This window comes from Zingiber officinale, chromosome 1B (genome assembly GCF_018446385.1).
Source record: "Zingiber officinale cultivar Zhangliang chromosome 1B, Zo_v1.1, whole genome shotgun sequence".
Classification (NCBI taxonomy): Eukaryota; Viridiplantae; Streptophyta; class Magnoliopsida; order Zingiberales; family Zingiberaceae; genus Zingiber; species Zingiber officinale.
Window position 1 is genome coordinate 77,602,624 of NC_055986.1, and position 20,824 is coordinate 77,623,447.

The 20,824-nt window shown below is 38.5% G+C and overlaps 1 protein-coding gene across 2 annotated transcripts; it reads right to left on the reverse strand.

Annotated features, from left to right (window-relative positions):
• Nucleotides 1–12,171: 12,171 nt before the first annotated feature.
• LOC121972710 (auxin-responsive protein IAA27-like) lies at nt 12,172–14,024 on the reverse strand. 2 transcript variants are annotated; one of them, XM_042524440.1, is made up of 5 exons: nt 13,672–14,024; nt 12,938–13,236; nt 12,741–12,855; nt 12,565–12,633; nt 12,172–12,488 (listed from the first exon to the last, which is right to left on the reverse strand). In XM_042524440.1, exons 1-4 carry the CDS (start codon nt 13,989–13,991, stop codon nt 12,567–12,569), a joined length of 801 nt encoding a protein of 266 aa, XP_042380374.1. In that variant the 5' UTR covers nt 13,992–14,024; the 3' UTR covers nt 12,172–12,488; nt 12,565–12,566. The 2 variants fall into 2 exon arrangements, with proteins under 2 accessions (XP_042380374.1, XP_042380321.1); XM_042524387.1 differs by having other exon boundaries at nt 13,609–14,024.
• Nucleotides 14,025–20,824: the final 6,800 nt, after the last annotated feature.

Below are 20,824 nucleotides of genomic sequence, written 5' to 3' on the forward strand. Positions count from 1 at the left end.
CAGAGGTCAATCAATTAGCCGATCAATTGAACTGAATCCCAATCGATCAATTGATCGATTGGGAGAGTGTTGCGATAAACAACAGCCCAATAGATCAGCTGATTGATTTGGAGCTTGAATCGCGAGCACAAAAGCATCCCCAATTGATCAGCCTATCGATTGGGCACCACCAATCGATCGATGGATCAATGGGTGCTGGAATTCTTGCATGACGTGAGGAACGCTGAATCAATCGAGCGATCGATTCAGGCTTTTTCCAGCGAGAGTATAGAGGCACTCTGAATCGATCAGCTTATCGATTCAAGCCTCCCCAATCAATTGGGATATGACCATTACGCAGGTAGAGAGCTTTGGACGGCTGGGATGGTGTGGATCTCACGTGATAATCGATTGGGAGCAAGCCTAATCGATTGGAAGTCCTAGAGGCGCAGTGTATAAAGTCGTGGCGAGCTTTCTTCTCAGTACACTCCTTCTGCTCGAGCCTTCTTCTAGCACACGACCTTCTCTCCGCTAGTTCTTGGAAGCTCTTGGAGACAAGTGTTGTTGTACTTCCAAGGTTCAAGAGGCGTCTTCATCAACAAGAGATCAAGAAAAAGAGGTTTTTCATTTGTATTCTTGTATTTACTTCTTGTGTGCATTGTATCTTATTGTGTGAGTGTTGTATAAGGTTTCTCCACCTCCAGTAGTTACCAAGAAGGAGTGTTTTTCATAGTGGAGAGCGTGTCGTGTGTGGATCCTTGGATTAGTCATCTCTTCTTGAGGTGGATACCAAGTAAATCCTTGTGTTAGCGTTGTGAGTCTTGTTTCAAGTTTATTCCGCAACAAATCAATAACACTGAAGCAAGCAAACCAAGCATGACGAGCTATTCACCCCCTCCCTTCTAGCTACAAATCGATCCTAATAGTGGTATCAAAGCGAAAAGTTGTTCACTGGAATCCTGTACAAAGGAAATGAGCTAGAGAGGAAGTAAAGCAAGTTCAATAAAGACAAAGACTTCATCCAAGGCTCAACTTCAAATGAAATTCCAAGATGGACTTGGATACGACACAAGGGTGCCTCCACCATTCATAATGACAAGCTTCAATTTTTGGAAATCAAGAATCAAAAATTTCTTCATGATGGAGATAGAGCAATGGTTTACTCTAATGGAAGGCTTTGAAGCTCCAAAAGATTCAAAAGGTAAAATTCTCAAGAAAAGCAAATGGAGAAAGTAGCAAATTCAAAGGTGCGAGGCAAATTACAAGGTAACCAAATTATTGATTAGTCTATTACCAAGCACAATTTTATGCAAGATTGGAGAATTTGAAGATGCTAAGGAGCTATATTAGCTAAAATCCATGAGGTCCCCTCTACTACACCAAAGAATCCAAAGAGGGTGACTCATTGAATCAAAACAAAGGGGAAGAAGAATCCGAAGTTAAGAGGTGCTCACATCGGAAGAAGAAGAAGAAGGTCCATCCTCTAGAGAGCACAAAGACAAAGGTAAAGGAATATAATCCTTATTTCATGTGCAAGAGGATGAAGATGAAGAGGCCTCCACCTCTAGGATTGAGTGGGAGCGTCATTTATTGACACCAGAGAAAGAAGAATCTTCTACTTCCGGATCAAATGGAGGATCATGTGCCACCCCTACAAGAAAAGGTATAACAATTTTAAATTTAAATAATAAAAATCACATTACATGATTTGACTATAGGGAAAAAGGGAACTATAAGAATAAGTGTCCTAAATTGGCCAAGAAGAAGAGTCAAGTGACACCTAAGAGCAAGGAGAAGTCCAAGGAGACCGCCCCCGTGACAAAGAAGAGCAAGGAGCACATAGTGTTCTTCTCTTGCAATCAAAAAGGACATTATTGGAGTCAATGTCCTAAGGGGAAGAAACCGGCCAAAGACAAAGGATGAAGCTCAACTCAAGGGGGAGCTCTCAAGAGCAAACCCAAGGTATCATTTATTAAGCCTATTCCTTTAAGTCATGATAAAAAAATATGCTAGGTCTAGTTTATATCATTTTAATGTTATTTATCATGAAAATAGAAAGCATGGTAGAATTATGAAAAATTATGTACCTTATCATACTAAAACCACTCAATCTAAGGCTAGAATGATAGATAACAAATTAGGCAATAACTCTAAGGACTTTAGATATAGGCCTAAAAACAAAAATGCTCATAAAAATCAAGAAAAAAACAAAATCTAAGGATTTAAGGTTGGAAAACCAAGCCTTGAGAGCAAGACTTGAAAAGTTAGAAAATACCCTAAAAAGAATGGAGAATATCTTTAAGGGGCAAAATGAGCATAACCAAGGCTTAGGAACACAAAAGTTATCAAATGACCATAGAGGTCTGGGATACAAACATAAGGCCGAGAAGAATGTGGCTTCATATCATAAGGTTCCATATAGTTATGGAATCAACCCTAAGTCTAGGGGTCAAGTCAAAGATACAAAGGAAGTTATCCCTAGAAGTATTTTTGCCAAGACCAACGTGACTAAGACTTCTAAGAAGTCAAAGAAAGTCTCCAAAAAGGTCACAAGTGAAGCTATCCCTAGAGTTAACCTAGAGAAAGTGACCAAAGATTCTAAGAAGCCTAGAAAGGTCATTAGGAAGGTATCTAGGGAAGTCATCCCTAGCGAATACCTAGAGCATCCAAAGAGCACCAATAGGCTTTGGGTTCCGAGAAGGATATTTTCTACACCCTAGATGGGTTTAGAGAGTGTCAACTCTAAATGGGTGAGGTGTTTAATCCAACCTTGATAAAGTTGACACATGGAGGCATTTTCAAGATTTTTGTTAACCTTTGAAAATGAAAAGGATTAATTGTTTACTATTTGGAAGAATAAAATGTGCCAAAATTTGAGAAATTAGATTTAATTTAAAATTGACACAAATGAGGAAAACTAAAAGAAATGTCAAGTTGGGAGTTTGACATTTTCTTATGAAAATAGGGACAACCTTGGATCATTTTATTAAGTTTAGCTAAGATTTAAGAATACTTAGATAGATAATTTAAGTACATTTATTTATACTAACAATCATGATTGTTTGCCCATCATATGCCATGACATCATATTTTGCATTCATGCTTATTATGAAAAATACAACAAAAATATCATGTCATGTCATACATATATCATGTAGTTATAGTATGCTTTCTTTTGGAAATTACTTATTTTTTGATATATGCCATAAAACCATCATGCATTAGTTTTAAATTTCTTATAATTAAGGACAATGACATTTACTAAAGTGACATCCTAGGTGGATGCTCATGAATTAAAATACCTAAATAGATATGCATGATCCCTAGTTTAGGGCAAAACTAAAATCTACATCTCACAAAGACTATAAGTTGACTTGTATATGTTTTAGTGCATATTAGATACAAGTGAGATGTTAGGATGATGAACAAAACTAAAGATGTTGATTTAGTACATTTAGTTGAATTTTGATTTCATCAAAACACATAGTTATATGTACTCTAATAATTGGAAAAAGCTAATGTACAAGTCATGCACATTGAGCCCAAAGAACATAGTTGGAAATTAGTTTTGAAAATCATTTTAAGTATACTTTGAAAAATCTTGGTGAAAGCTATCTTTTGACTGTAATCATTATTAAAAAGTTAGACACAAACTAGAAGAAAACATTGAAAATTTTAAGTTTGTGTTAATCTTTGAAAATAAGACGTATTTTCTTAGAAAATTATTTTTCCATGATAGTATATGACCTAAATAATGTCTACAAGAATTTTCATGATTTTTAGAATTTTGTAGAATTTTCAGGGCATTTTTGAATTTCGATTGAAATTTATTTTCAAGAAATCAGAGTTTCAATCGATTAGCAGCCGATCGATTAGAGCGTCTCAATCGATCAGTTGATCAATTGAGATGGGGTTTTCTGCGAGCAGAAGCTCGCGGAATCGATTGATCAATCGATTCAATGCTGCTAAATCGATCAGTCGATCAATTCAAGCAGTTTCTCCACGAACAGAAGCTCACGGAGTCGATCACTGGATCGATTGAAATGGTTTCAATCGATTGAGTCCCAATCCTAATCAATTGAAAAGGTTGGATTTGGCTGTAAAAGTCTTATTTCAGTACTTGGAATATATTTATATACATTTAAGGGTGATATTTTTAGTCTCGTTAACCATTCCTAAACCCTTGGAATATATTTAGATACATTTAAGAGTGATATTTTTGTTGAAACAAGAATGGTTTGGTTAAAAGTAGATTAAGTTGAAGTTTAAGTTGAGGTTTGTATTCAAATATTGATACTTAAATCTCAAAACTTCAAGCTTTGGATTTTCTAAAGTTTTAGGGATTCCAAGTCATTATTGGTGCAATGACAGAAGTTTAGAGTATGTCTTTAGAGGGAGTCACTCTTTAAGGACAAGAAAATTATTTTGTTTAAACACCTTGGAAGGTGGTTAACTTTCGTTAGAGAAAATGCTCTAGTATGAGCATTATGAAATGGTTTTATGCTCAAGGGTGAGCATTGGATATAATGAAGGGTATGAGACCTTCATTGTAGTGTTGTGAACATCATGTGAAATTGTGAACAAAGTATGAGTAACTCTTCAGGGGGAGACTTTTTGATGTGTTTCAAAGGGAGAGAATGTAGGATTCAACTTAGGCCTTCATTATCCAAAGGGGGAGTTTGTCCTCTAGGAAAGGGAGAGAATGAAGAAAACTATTATTCATGCTTTGGCATGAAAAAGAAGTTGAGGCTATGGGATTAGCCTAACTTAAAGGTATTATCAAACATCACAAAGGGGAAGATTGTTGGTGCAATATCCCTGGGTCAAGGTTGACTAAGTTGACTAAGCTTGAGTTGAGTCAAACTTGAGTCTTAATGTTTGAGTTTCGATGTTTGATAATATGTGGAGATTACCATTTAGAAAAGGGAGAGAATCAAGGAAACCCTCATTCATGCTTTGGCATGAAGAAGAAGTTGAGGCTATGAGATTAACTTAACTTAAAGGTATTGTCAAACATCAAAAAGGGAGAGATTGTTGGTGCAATATCCCTGGGTCAAGATTGACCAAGTTGACTAAGCTTGAATTGGCTTAAGCTTGAGTCTTGATGATTGCATTTCGATATTTGACAATATATGGAGATTGCATGTGCAATCATCTGATTGGGGAGATTGTTGATGTAATTCCCTTCTAGTCAAGGTTTGACCAGTTTGATGTGAAAAAGAGTCAAGTAGGTCAAGGCTGACCGGTTACTTGACTGGGAAAGTCCTAACTGGAGGTTAGGAAAAGGCAAGTCCAACAGGAAGGTTGACAGAAAGGAAAATTCAAGTTGTCCAGTGTTGACTGGACACTTGGTGGTGAAAGTTCCAGTGAGTGAAGTTGGGCAAGTGAAAATCTCGATGAGTGAAGCCAAGTGAAAATCCTAGAAAGTAAAGCTAGGTGAAAGTTTTGGTGAATGAAACCAGGCAAGTGAAAGCCCCAGTGAATAAAGTCGGGCAGTGGGTATATCATAGTGAGTGAAGCCAGGTGAAAATCTGTAACAACCCAGCCTCTCAGCCCCTTGGGTGGCCCAACTGGTGGCCCCTTGGTGGTCCCTTGGGCAGCCCAACTAGCGACCCCTTATGTCGTGACCGATGACCCTCGGTCGTATCGTTACTCACTAGGTCTTCCCACCCCTGACCAGTGATTTTTGTCTTCCCCAGGATTCGAACTCTAGATTTCCAGGCTAAGTACTAGAGTTTATGAATCCTGGTAGCCAAGTGAGCGCTTACTTGGCTACCAGGATTCATAAACTCTAGTACTTAGCCTGGAGGTCTGAGAATCTGAAAAAACCAGCGCCGGTGGGAAGACCAGTGTAACGACCGAGGTCATCGACCTCCACATAATAAGTGGGCCGCCAAGGAGCTGGAGGGTGGTCGTTACAATAAAAATGTGCCTTTTATTGTAACGACCTCGACCCATGCCCTCTTGGCCCATTTGGCGACCCTTGGGTCCTTGACCGTCGACCCTTATGTCGTCGACGACGACCCTCGGCTGCATTACTCACTAGGTCTTTCCACCCTAGTCAATAGATTTTTACCTTCCCAAGATTGAATTCTAGACCTTGGGGCAAGTACTGAGTTTATGAATCTGGTAGCCAAGTGGCGCCACTCATGGCTGCAAGATTCATAAACTCTAGTATGCTGCTGAGGTCTAGGTTCGAATCTGGGGAAGGCAAAATCCAGCGTGGGTGGGAAGTCCTAGTGAGTAACGGCATGACCGAGGGTTGTCGGTCGACGACATAAGGGGTCGCCAGTTGGGCCGCCCAAGGGACCGCCAAGGGACCGCCAAATAAGCCGTCAGTTGGGCCGCCCAAGGGGCCGAGGGGCGGGGTTGTTACAAAATCTTAGTGAGTGAAACTAGGCGAATGTCCTGGTGAGTGAAGCCAGGTAGATGGAAAGTCTTGGTAAGTGAAGTCAGGCAGATGAAAAGTCCTAGTGAGTGAAGCTAGGTAGATGGAAAGACCTGGTGAGTGAAGCCAAGCACGTAGAAATTCAGGTGGGTCAAGCTTGATCGGACACCTGGTGTTGGGAAGTCCAAGTAGGTCAAAGGAGTGACCGGATACTTGGCACAAGGAAATCCAAATAGGTAAAGGGTGACCAGATATCTGGAGGAAGGAAGTTCAAGTGGGTTATAGAGGACCGGACATTTGGCACGAGACGATAAGTCCAAGTGGATCAAGGTTGACCGGTTACTTGGCATGAGGAGAAAAGTCCAAGTGGGTTAAAGGATTAACATGACACTTGGTGAAGAAGTCCCAGTAGGTCAAGGTTGACCGGATGCTAGGCATGAGGAGTTCCAACAGGTCACGGTTGACTTGATGTTGGATTTGGGAACACTTGAGCTTAAGTTAAGTAAGACAAGGGAGGTCAATCTATCAGCCGATCGATTGATCCGAAGCCCAATCAATAAGTCGATCGATTGGGAGAGTGCTACGATAAACAACAACCTAATCGATCAGCCGATTGATTGGAAGCCTGAATCGCGAGCACAGAAGCATCCCCAATCGATTAGTCAATCGATTGGGTATCGCCAATCAATCGACTGATCGATTGAGGCTGGAATTCTCGTGCGACTCAAGGAAGGGTAAATCGATCGGGCGATCGATTTAGGCCTTTTCCAGCGAGAGCACAGAAACGCTTTGAATTGATCAGCCAATCAATTCAAGCCTCCCTAATCGATTGGCTAATCGATTGGGATATGACCGTTGTGCAGGTAGTGAGCTTTGGATGACTGGGATGGCGCGGATCTCACGTGTCAATCGATTGGGAGCAAGCACAATCGATTGGAAGCCCTAGAGGCGTAGTGTATAAAGCCATGGCGAGCTTTCTTCTTAGTACATTCCTTCTGCTCAAGCCTTTTTCTAGCACACGACCTTCTCCGCTTACTCTCCACCAGTTCTTGGAAGCTCTTGGGGACAAGTGTTGTTGCACTTCCAAGGTTCAAGAGGCATCTTCATCAACAAGAGATCAAGCAAAAGAGGTTTTTCATTTGTATTCTTGTATTTACTTCTTATGTGCGTTGTATCTTGTTGTGTGAGTGTTGTACAAGGTTTCTCCACCTCCGGTAGTTACCGAGAATGAGTGTTTTTCATAGTGGAGAGAGTATCGTGTGTGGATCCTTGGATTAGTGACCTCTTCTTGAGGTGGATACCAAGTAAATCCTTGTGTTAGCGTTGTGAGTCTAGTTTCAAGTTTATTTCACTGTAAATCAACAACACCGAAGCAAACAAACCAAGCACGATGAGCTATTCACCTCCCCTCTAGCTACAAATCGACCCTAACAGTAGTTGCTACAATAGTATAAGAAAAAATTATGTTGTAGCAGCTACTGGTTGGTAGCTACTACAGCAGAGAAAATTGTGTTGTAGCAGCTATTGGTTAGTAGCTGCTAGAATATGTTTGTCAAGTAAACTTTGAGAGGTTATATTTTTTATTCTAGAAAAACTATATAATGCATAATATATCAAATCGAAGGTCTTTATATGAGCTTCGATTTGATATATACTGTACATATCGCGATTTAATCTGAGTCAAAAGTTATGACCTTTCAAAGTTTACTCAACTTACACATTGTAGCAGCTCTTAATCAATATCAGCTACAAGACAATTTTCTCTATTGTAGCATATACTAACCAGTAGCTACTACATCATAGTTTTTTTTGTGACCTTTAGTATTAAAAATTAAAAACCCTAGAATAGAAAACCATATTACATCAATCAATTTAACCCTTGCAATTTTTAATTTTTGTAATTGAGTCCAAACGTATCGGGAAATGTATCTCATTCGTGTCCTGGCAACTAGTATACTATATTAAAAATTTGGTATATCAAAAATTCATACCAAAACTTCAATATATCGAATTTTTGGTAAGCTACATAGTATGAGAATTCAGTATTGGTATACCATACCGACCCAACCCTAGTTATGATGCAACACTAGATATTGCTATAAGTAAGGAGATTATCCTTATTTAAGTAAAAGTTCATTTTTAGTCATGATAGTTCGAACCATATAAAAACACTAATAGGGGAATTTTAGCCTCTCTCTATCATTGGTGCAATCTATCTCTAGTTAAAGTTGACCAAGTTTGGTTAAGTTTCAATAGTTGATTAATATATTAGTTAATTGAGTGAAATGTCAAATAGATCAAGGTTGACCTACATATACTTACTTGACAGTCGATTAATATATTTGTTGACTAGAATGAAGAGTCAAGTAGATCAAGATTGAATGAATATTTAATGGTGGTGAAATTCAAGTGGGTTAAGGTTGTAGTAGCAAATGTTGGTGCAATCGATCTCTAATCAATATTGACAAATTTGACCAAGCTTGAGTTGACTCGAGTTGGAGTTTCGATGTTTAATCAATAATTTAGTTGATCGAGATGCCAAGTAAGTCAAAGTTAATTAGATACATGATAGTCGATCAATATGTCAAGTTGGTTGAGTGAAAAGTCAAGTAGGCCAAAGTTAATCGAATACTTGACAAGATATGAAAATTTCAAATGGATCACTGTCAATCGGATACTTGGTAGTCAGAAGTCCAACATAGAGTTGGCACGAGATGGAAAGTCCAAGTGAGTCATTGTGACCAGAAACTTGGTTATCAAAAGCCCAATAGGGAGTTGGAAAGTAAAAAATCCAAATGAGTCATGGGTAACTGAACACTTGGCAGTCAGAAGTCCAATATGGAGTTGGCACAAGAAGTCTAAGCGGATCACGGTTGACTAAATACTTGGCGGTAGGAAGTCCAACAAGGAGTTGGGAATGAGGCATAAAGTCCCACCTGATTAAGGTTGATCGAATGCTAGACAATAAGGAAGTCTTAACAAGTCAAAGTTGATTGAATATTATGCAACAAAAGGTTTTGATAGGTTACGATTAACTGGATGTCAAGCAAAGGAAGTCAGCTATGTTGAGGCCAACTAGATATCAGACAAGATAAGATTCTATCTTTGATAAGACTAGAACAGGAGTATTACTTGATTGATAGGGTGTATCAATCGACTAATGGACATAAAAGCCCCAAAACCTCAAAAACATACATTGCTACAATACTACTATAATACCCTTGAATAGTATTTTGCTACAATGACATTACAATAATAGTCGACTGATGGGCACTGTAATAACCTATAGAAGCTTCAAAATTCGACTAAAAACTTGACTGATCGCAATAATCGACTAATGCCATTGTTTGAGCGAATAGAGTGTTTAGAACTTGACTGTGAGACTCGACTGATTAGGTAATAGTCAACTAATGGTTATGATTAGTCAACTGATATTGAGATGGATAGATTCCTTGAGCTGACAAGTTAGAGCAACATTTGAAGCAATCGTGGATCAATCTACTAATGGGTAGTCAACTGATAGGCAAAAATCAGCTCCAACCTAAAGAATATAAAAGAAGAGTTTCAAGGAGATTTTTGGCACCAATTCTTGGGGGTTTGAGAGCGAAGTGTTGTTGCATTTCTTGATCAATGAGAGACAATTCCAAGTAACAAAAACATTCAAAGCAAAGTTCTCTCAAATTGTAAAGTGTTTTACTTTCATTTATATTTGTTTCTATGTTTTGTTTTGTATTGCTTGTAAATAGTAGGTGTTGTAAGAGGCTTCTCCTCTTTTGGAATGTATCTACGAGTGAGAAGATTTAGTGATGGCAGATCGCTAGGACTAGGCCTTAGAGTAGTTGCCTTGGGAGGTGGCAAACCCAGTAAATCAGTTCGTGTTGTGTTTGTGCTTTCTTTTGTTTTATGCTTTTATTTTCCACTAAGCATTAACGTTTTGTAGACGAGCACAAAATTGAGACAAAGTGATCGAAGTTATTAACCCTCCCCCTCTAGCTCACAAGGTTCTAACATTAAAGTCATGGTAGCTCAACGATGACCGAATGTTAGGCAACAATATTGCCCCGGGAGATCAAGGTTGATCGGATGCTAGGCAAGGATAGTTTCGACAGGTTAAGGATGATCAGATGCTAGACAAAAGAAATTTGGACGTGTCAAGAGTGATCGGATGGTTAATAATAGGAATACTCAGTAGGTCATGGTTGACCAAATGTTGGGCAAAAAAAGTCTTAGTAGGTTAACGTCAATATAATACTAGGTAAGGATGAGGCCCTAGTAAGTTGGGGTTAACTTATATTAATCATATAAGGAAGTTCTAGAGACATGAAAGACCTTTGGCATAAGGATATTCGATGTGAACATATTGTTTCAACATTGTGAATACTATTTAGCATTTAGGGTTTCTATTATAGTGTTTAGGGCTCCTACTATAATTTTCTCATCTCTAAACCCAATATTTGAGGTTTAAGAGAGTTTATTGTTGTAGTGAACAGTACAATCAATCGATGAGTTTAATCAATTGACTAATAACACTTTAGCAACAAAAAAAAATTTGGAACTAAACTGTTATACTTAACTAATTTGGGATCAGTCAATTAATGGACAATAAGAGTTGATTGATACTATAGCAGCAAATAGAATTTTTAAACTCAACTACGAAGATTTGACTGATTGGCCTAAGTTAATTAATGAATAGTAATAGTCGATTGATATCACTATTGCAACAAACAAAAGACATTTGAGTCAGCTACAATACTCGACTATTTGGGCATTAATCGACTAACGAACAATAATAGTCAACTATTCATGGTTAAATCTTAGTTGATAAGAGCTGTTTTGTAAATGCAACGATTGATTTCAGTGGAATAATTTATTGATAGTGATAAACAATCGACTGATAGGCGAAAATCAATTTCGGCCTGAAGGCTATGAAAGAAGGATTTTGAGAAGATTTTCGATGCGAATTCTTGAGAGTTTTGAAGATAAGTGTTGTTGCATTTTCAGATCTCGAGAAGCAATCCAAGATCTACAAACAACAATCATAGCAAAGTTTCTTAGTGTAAATTATTTCATTTCAATTTCTTATGATCCTATTTGTATATTTATATGTTTTTTTTGTATGTACTTGTGAAAATAGATTGTAAGAGGTTTCTTGACCTCTAAAAATTTTGGCAAGAAGAAAGTGGATTACTACTAGGATTAGTAGGAACCAAGGGTTTTAAACCATGAAAATTCTCGTGACCTATTCTTGTATTTCCATTTCTTGCATTTATTTTTACTGCATACTAATAAATTATAGACAAACACACGAGAATGATGAAGTAAATCGTTATTCACCCTTCCCCCTCTAGTGACAATAAAGATTCCAACATCTAAATTCAATTAATTCTATTCATTTACAATTCAACTAATCGTTTAGTTTAGTAGCTTTGAATTATCTTTTACGTGCATTGCTTATTGACGTTGTTGGTATACATATATATATACTAACAAAGTTACTAAGAAAACTAACTCTAAACTAATGTAATTCAAAGATTATAAAATAAAATTTAATTTTCTATATATATATACAATAACATACATTCATTCTTGAATAAAATTTAATTATAAAAAGAGTATATATATACCAACAAGGTCACTAAGCAACATAATTAACTTAATTCAAAGATTATAAACTGAAAGGTTAATTGCATATATATATATATATATATATATATATATATATATATACAACCACACACACACTAAGAAGATCACTAAGCAACATAAACTAAACTTCGTTGGAAGATCATAACTTAAATATTTAGTTGACAACATAATTATTTATACTAATTCTTGAATCAAATTTAATTATACATATGATATACATATAAATATAGATGGTCACTAAGCAATATAAACTAAGGCATGTAGTTCCGACATCATAAATTAAAGGATCGCTGACAATCTAATTAATATACTTCCTAAAATAAATTTTAATTATACAAAGAGGCCGAACCGGGACATTTCTGTGGGGCCCTAGAGAACTTTGCCTGCACCATGCATTCTATGCTCTAAACAGAGATCAACTAGCTATATGGTCAATAGTTATATATACTTCCACTTGGTTTCTTTGTCTCTCCTCCTGTGGCAATTAATATATACAACAATCATCTTTCAAATATCATTGCAAGTTCAGTTCACTGATCAGTTTAGTGTACCTTCAGGAACACCTAGCCTTTTTTGGATTTTGAACTATGAAAAGCTTTTCCACCGAAGTGATAAATGACCTGCAAAACAAATCAAAAAAGATTATATGTTTCATCATATGAAATGAATCCATGCACTTATTATTCTCCCTAATTCTTGTTCTTCTTCATGTTGGCAAGACACCTACTCCCAAGGGATATCGCCAACAAGCATCTGATCCCCTTCGATATCTTGGTAGAGGAGAATGAAGTCGTCGTTGAAAGCCTCCTCGCTTTGCTCATCTGACTTCTCTAAATAATTAACTGAAAATGATCATCAATGAGTTACCAAATGGTGCTCAACTCTAGCTAAATTCCAATTATCCACTTAAGTTCACATATATACCAGGGAGGAAGTTATGAAACAATTTTCTTAGGGCATGCGAGAGGGATCGGTAGCCATCGTGAGCTTTAAGGTCGACCTTTCGACCAATGCCATACCCTTCCATCTTCACTTTTACAAACATTGATCGAACTCGATCGTTCACTCGATCCATCTTGATCTTCGATCTTTTTACATTATTTCTGTTTTCTTTCGTCTCGTGAACAACCTTCAACGAGCTTAGAGTTCTGTCTAAGGTGTTCTTTCGATGGGCATGCACCGGTGGCCAACCGATAACCGGAATCAATGATGATGCATCGACTCTAATATGTACATTAAAATGTAAAAAAATATGTATTAAGTATTTTGTATACAAATTAAGTATGCATGATCTACTCATAATTATAATATATATGTAGGAAGAGGTTGGCAATGATTTCATGCATATTCTTGTGGTGGCCCATTGAGTGCATTCATCATTTATACCACTAGCTAGTTCGCCACTTGATTGTCTTAATTACACACCCAAGCCGGCTAAAATAATTGTCAAATGTTAATTAACAAATCTTATAATTATATGTATACACACATCTGATTAACATCCTAAATTCAATTTCTCCAAAATTGTGGATCACTTGATCTTGCTAATTAAGCAATTTCATTAGCATGAATGCAATGGGAAGGTGGAGAAGTACCTGGGCAAGAACAAGGAAGAGGAAGAGGAAGAGGAAGAGGAAGAAGGTGGAGTAGAAGAGTACTGGTTGTGCTTATGGGGGGCTGATTGCTCCAAAACTGCCTTCTGTTGGCGAGCGGCGAGGCTCCATGGGTGGATGAATCCATTATGGAGTCGTGTTTCAGGCAAAGGGTCGACCGTCCATGCTTTGCGGGTAGCTCTGCTGCTGGTTGTGGTTGTGCTTGAAGTGCTAGGCATGCCGAGACTGAGCTCAAGGCTGTAGTTTGTCGAGTGATCAGCCTGAGAATCGAAAAGTACCTCAAATTTTAGGGCTTCATCTTGTTGTGGTGGTGGTGGTGGTGGTGTGAGAGGATGATGCGATTCAAATTGGATATTGGACTTCATGGTGAATTCGATTTATGTTTTGAGTAGAGTGTGAAGGAATGTGTATTTATATAGAAGATGTAAGAACCTATGGGCGGTTGGTTTATGGAATAGATTAGTTGTTAGCCTAGCTATCAGTAGAAAATAGTAATTTTTTACCGTTTGGTTTGTGAATTGGAATAGACAAAAAAAAAGAAGCTATTCTTATATATTTAATTGATTGAAAAATTATAAGAAATAGATAAATAATAGTTTTCGCAATTACATAAATGATTTGTTTAACCCGATCGTCTTACTCACATTAATTAATTCTCGAATAAATTTATCCTATAAGCCATGTCAACCCTAATGAATTCATCAACCTAGCTAACTAGACCGATCGAAGCGATGCAATTAGATTAATGCTAGATTAATTGACCATGTAGAGAGCCTTGTCTGCCTAGTTACTATGTGGCTCGGTTGACCGCCTAACTAGGCCACGCTTATTGGCATGTCTAACATACTCAGGTTCCATCAGTCCGTTTGGTCCACTTGGTGGCAGTCAGCTTTTTTGGCTCAACCAAACATATTAACTTTAGTGGCTTGAATGACTCAATCAACATGTCATCTTGCAGTGCTTGTACGATCAAATAGACCCCCTATTCTTGTCCGACTAGATCATTCAGTTCCTATTTAACAATAAGTATTTTCATGGATGAAAAACATCATTAAAATTTATGACATAGATATAAGATACAAGGCCTTTTTGATTAAATCATTGATCAAGAATTTAATTTAAGCAGATGTTTGTTATCATTTGAATAGGACTTTAATTAGACGTTCAATGCCCCCACGGCTAGCTCAATTAGTAAGTTTATGGGATAATGACGATAGTATAATCTAGGGTCAAAACTCAAAACTCGACAGAGGAAGAAAAATACATCTAGCCAAACAATAAAGAAGGGCATCACTCCGTAACTTTTGGCGTGTCAAAGTAAACAATAACCCTTCACACCTCATTCACAACCAACCTTCCAAGGTAATTAATTAAGAAACCCTAAATTGGGGTTTACTTAAATACTGGAAAAAATAGAAGAAAAAAAACAAGTTAATTAATTCCACATGAAGTGTATATATATGAAATACATGCATTCTTTCGTTTAGGTTCCACCACAGTCTGAGTGTTTCAGTAAATTATGAAAATTAAAATAAAGAGACCTAGCTACGGTTAAGAAGACAAGAGGAGGAGTTCATCCTTTGCGATAATCATTGCTGCTCTAGAGTACCAGAACTTTGCTCGGTCAAGGCATGGAAATGAAGCGTGGTGTACTACATGTCGGCACCACTTTGTTTGTGTACATCACTTGCCCATTTCCCACAAAAGCGTTTCCTTAAAGCCAAAAACACTTATCACTAAGCCTTGCACTTTACAGAAACGCTAGCTAGCTAATAATCTTTTTGATTAATATTTGATTCAGTAATTTCCATACCATTTTGCTCTCGATAAAATATATATGTAGTTATGTGTATGAATCTTAAGTGAAGATTGTTTCATGATGAGAAATGGATTAACTGGAGAATACTGATCACGAGCTTCGGCTTGTACAAACGTGGCTCATGATGGCAGTTCATGATTCATATATATCTTTCTCTTTTCTCTAGCCACTGTTGTTGCTGCATGTTGTGTATTATATGTATTGTTCAGATTTTTTTTATTAGAATTAGATTATAATCATGAGTTATAATATATGATTCAGAGAATCAACCATGTATGTTCTCAAAGCGACAGTAATTGCGAAGTCCTTGCATCTATTTTATTAGCCCACGTGAAAGCTACTCACAAACTTTTGCATGCGACTTAAATTATGATGTCCTTCACTACTATGGAGATCGACGTTATTTGGAGGCTGTTTATTGGGGGGAAAACAATATGGAATCAATCTCGAGTTTGCATTAGCCAAATAAGGTAAGTAATTAAAATGATGATTTGGGGATAAATTAATTCTTCCATTTGGGTCCTTTAATTAAGTTAGTAATTTTTTTATTTCTATTAAACGATGACGATCGATGTTGCTCAACCACACCCTCCTTGTGGATTCGAATCCGTAGAGCTTTTGCTTCCCTACACCCGGGCGACTCCTAGGCCTGCACATCAACATGCGTTAACGGGCACGAACATGGCTGACATGACTCCTTCGACAATCAAGTCATTGAGAAGAAAGAAAATGGAAGAGCGCATATGAAAAAACTTGTGTTCTCATCATGGAGAAAAAAACTTGCCTACAACTACCATTACTCCCCCTATTACACTGCCAAACCTTGATGGCCACGTGGACCACCATGTCCGCCTGTGGACTGTCAAAAGCATGGGCCAATGGAGCCACATCCGCTTGTGGACTGTCAAAAGCATGGAATCATATTGGGCAACATGGAGTGTTAGAGGGTGTTGACGTCGTACACCTAACGTCGTCAGAAATGGGGCAAAAGGTGATAACGCTCGCTTCCAGCGTTCCCGTGGATCTTGCCCAAGGTAATCACGAAGGAGGTTAATCACGGTAACCGGAGAAGTTAGTGCGCAGTGGGAAGAGGGACACGGGGACCAGGGATTTACGCCCTGACTACCCCACGATTCGAACCCACGATCTCATTGGGCAATCTTCTAGCTCAAGTGCACTATTTTGAGGATATTTTTGGTCGAGGATGCTCTTGTAGCATGATGTGTTAAGAGGATGTTCTTTCCTAAGATGTTTCCAGTTGGGAATGTTGTCAAAGTCCTATGTGATCTTTCCAAGGATGTTTTCAAAGTGAGTACACAAGTAAAATCTTCTGTGATCTTTCCATCATACACTCTGCGTTGTTGTATCTCTTTTTGGCCGACTTAAAGTCTCCATTAGTAGCATCACTTGAGATCATATGAATGATCCCCCGATTGGGCTGATTGCTACCCACTTGACTTCTCGGTTACCTCCTCCCGGTTAGGATATACCTCCTCATTCTTGATGCCCCTGCCCTTCAGGAGCTAGTTGGGCTCATGTCGGGGCATGATGCTAAGGTGGGGGTTGGTAGGTTGTAGTAGCTACCAATATTGTTCGCATATGAGGTTGTATGCCAATAACACTCTCGATTTCCTAGTTAAGCTTTTGATAATCACAAGTATCATGCCCATACTCTTGGTGAAAAGATCAAAAGGTGGCTATTTGAGGGTGCTCATAACTAAGCGACCTTCTCAATAATTGATGTTCCTCATAGATATGCATTGCCCACTCCTTAGGTACTCACAAGGTGTAAAGTACATTTGGTACTTGGGCAGCATGAATTGAGGAGGGGGTTTGTATTCTAGGTGGCACTCCCCCGTCTCTATCTTTTAGGTTTCCCACTACTCTTGACACGCCTTCTACGCTTCCTCTATGTTGATATACTTATCTTCTTGAGAGAGAAATTTATCATGTTAGTAATTAGCCCTAAAAGTCAATTATGAGATGATTAGCCATTTTGGATTACTCATTGAGTTAGACTCAAATGAACCCACTCATTAGATTGAGTACAATCCGAATTAGACGCATTGGATCAATGGGTTAAACTTATTGGATTATTGGATTAATGGTTAATCCAATATAATAATCCAACCTATTAAGAGGAAAACAAAGAGACAAAAACTCTTGATATTCATGGGATGAATATAAATAGATTTTTGGAATGAATTTTTCAGTAGATGAGAATTAGATGAAAGAGAGATGAAATGTGTGATTCTTAATCTTCCCTCTTCTTCCTCCTTGGGCGAATTTTGCTCTTGGCCGAACCTCTATGAGTGGCTAGCACCATGAAGGTGGTTCTTCTCCGAAGGCTTCGTTCGTGTGGATACCGTAGAGGCATGGACGCTTGATCCCGCTGAGATTTGCATCCAAAGAAAAAGTTGCTGTCGGGATTGCGAAGGACACGCAACAAAAGTATACCTCTCATGTAAAACTTAGTATATGATTGTTTTCTCCTTCGCATGGATCTTTGGAGAGGATCTAGTTAATTTTTCGTTGCGCTTAAGCGTGTTAGCGCGCTAGATCCCCAACAGTGGTATCATAGCTGTAAGGGATCGGTGGCCGGCTTGAAGGGAGGTTGGATAGATGGCACCCCCAAATCAATTGCTTCCTACAATTGTTAGTATGTGCAGCGGAAATACAAACTAATTACAAATATGAAAGATAAACACTAAACGAAAGAAAAACAAGCAAATCGCTAACACGTTCGTTTAACGTGGTTCGGAGATTAGGGCTCCTACTCCACGACGTGTCCTTGAGGTGGACGATCCCAATCCGTCAGTGGATTAGTCCCCAGCAAACTCTGGCTATCTCAAGTAGCTCCTTGTGGGTGGAGAAACCTCACCACAACACTCACAAACACTTGAGAACAAGTAGACTACTAATTAGGATTTACTACCACTAATTTCGTCAACTATAACCAAGCCCCCAAGCTTTGGTTATATAGCCCGCGGATTTGAAACCCTGCCTACCAATTGACTGCCAAAACTAGCAGTCGATTGCCCTCTGTGAAAATTCGACCGTTATATCCCAACAGCTCGATACCAGTCGACTGCTAAAACTAGCAGTCGACTGCTCCACACTGGCTAAGCGAACAGAAGCATTTTGTTCGTTCCCAGTTGACTGCCCAGTTGACTACACCAGTCGGCTACTAAAAACAGCAGTCGACTGCTACAGTAACTGCTACAGTAAACCCCTAAACCTAGGATTTTACCCCGAGTACAATCTCTCAGCACTCGGACCCTCACCCTTATGACTCACTTGACGTATCTTTGCAGCCTTGACAAGCCTACTTCCTTTAGCTCTCGTCTCTCGGATGCATACAAGCCCATGGCTTGTCCCCAATGCCATCCTTCGCGTATGCCTCGAAGTCGCTTCCCTCGGCCCTTGTCCTTGCTGCCTTGTCCACGGTCCCTCGGATGCTCCATCCTTCACCGGACCCAAAGCCGTCAACCTGAGTCACATGTGTATCCTGCAAACCTGCACACTCACATACACATATCAAATACAAGGGTGAATCTAACTTAAACCCTTTGCCCAAACACCAAAACACATGGCCACACGGACCATTGGGATTGCTCCAACAATAGCCACTTGCAAAGACATATACTAAGTTTTTAGAATTTTATATGTGATATAGAAATATGCATGATAGGTTTATTGTGATTTACAAGATTATGAATCCTTTGTTTTGTTAGGACCGAAACAAAGTTGTTGTGAACAAACTAGGTCTTGGTCATATAAAGTTTTCGGCCAAACTAGGTTTTGGCCAAACTATGTCTCGGCTATCCAAGGTTTCGACCAAACTAGGTTTTGGCCAAACTGGTCTCGGCCAAAATATTGTTGTGAACAGAAAGGTTTTGTGGGTAGTAGAGTCTCGGGTATGACAGCAACTCATACAATGAGTATGCAAAATAATTTTGCTTCCCTCTGAAACCCCCCGCAAGGGGCACTGCCCCCTTAACCCCCGCCTGCTAACCGGCTAGCGGGACCGCCGTGGCGTTGCGGCTCATAATTAGTTGTTGAAATCATAGTAAATTTTATGTCATAAAATATTGTGAATGTTATATGACATGGTGCATGGTTATGGCCTTTAACCCCAATGTGATTGGATGTGTGTGTATGTTGTAATTCATAATACGGTATGCGTGTCGTGCCTCTTCTTTTTCATTCTTGTTGTAAAATTAGACTACCCTCGAATGTGACTCGAGGTTTCTTTAGATTTTGTAATGTACAAATTAGAGAGAAATTAGTCTACTGGATGACGGTGAAAAAGGGAGAAGGACAACAACACACGACGACCAAGGAAGCACTTGGAGAAGATGCTTGGACCTAGGTTGACTTATCGCTCTTCTCATTGGCTTGAGAAGATAGTAGTTTATGGGGGCCATAACCATGTCACGCTTTAATTAGCATATATGTTGATGTATGCCATGAATATATGTGATGCATGTGTAGCTATCGTAATTAGGTCCTTTTCATATGTCTACCAAAGTTTGGTACTCACTACTACCTTGATCATTTGTAGTCAGGTTTGCCAAAGCAAAGTGTCTCGTTTTATCTAGGTAGAGTGCGACAGGACAATTGTGATGTCCGACTATTGGACTTTGGGTGTGACTTAACTAAGTTGAGAACTTAGAGGCATATCCCATATGATGAAATTCAAATTATACTAGTCTTGGACGATTAGCCAAAGCTAACTCAAGGTGAGTTATAATGTATATTTCATAAGATGGGCAAACGAACAAATAGTCTTGTTCACCTAAAGATACAAGAGTTACATAGGATGTAATTGGTAAACGTTGTTTACCTAAGTTGTACTAAGTCTTAGGCGATTAGCCAAAGCTAACTCAAGATAAAGTATAATATGGATCTTGTCCAATTGGTACACGTTGCCTACCTAATGTATACAAGTCTTGGGCGATTAGCCAAAGCTAACTCAAGATGAGGTATAATGTGGATCTTGTCCCACTTGAATGTCTTTACTTTTGGGTTTAGAGCTAGTAGTGACTTGCTCCTAACAAGCTTTAGAATTCAGTGGGAGAATCATTTAATTAAAGACCTAATTAAATGATCTTAATATGATACCTATTTCTGCATTTTATTGTTGTAGATCACCATGTCGTCTAATACGTAGAAGACACTATCTCTGCGATCTGTCCTTGATAAGGACAAGCTCAATGGAGCTAATTTTCTAGACTGGTATAGAAACATGAGAATAGTTCTCAAGAAAGAAAGAAAACTGTACGTCCTAGAGAAGCCTATTCCTGAAGTACCCCCTGCTACTGCCACTAGAGCTGATAGGAATGCTTACAAGAAGCATCAAGATGATGCATTAGATGT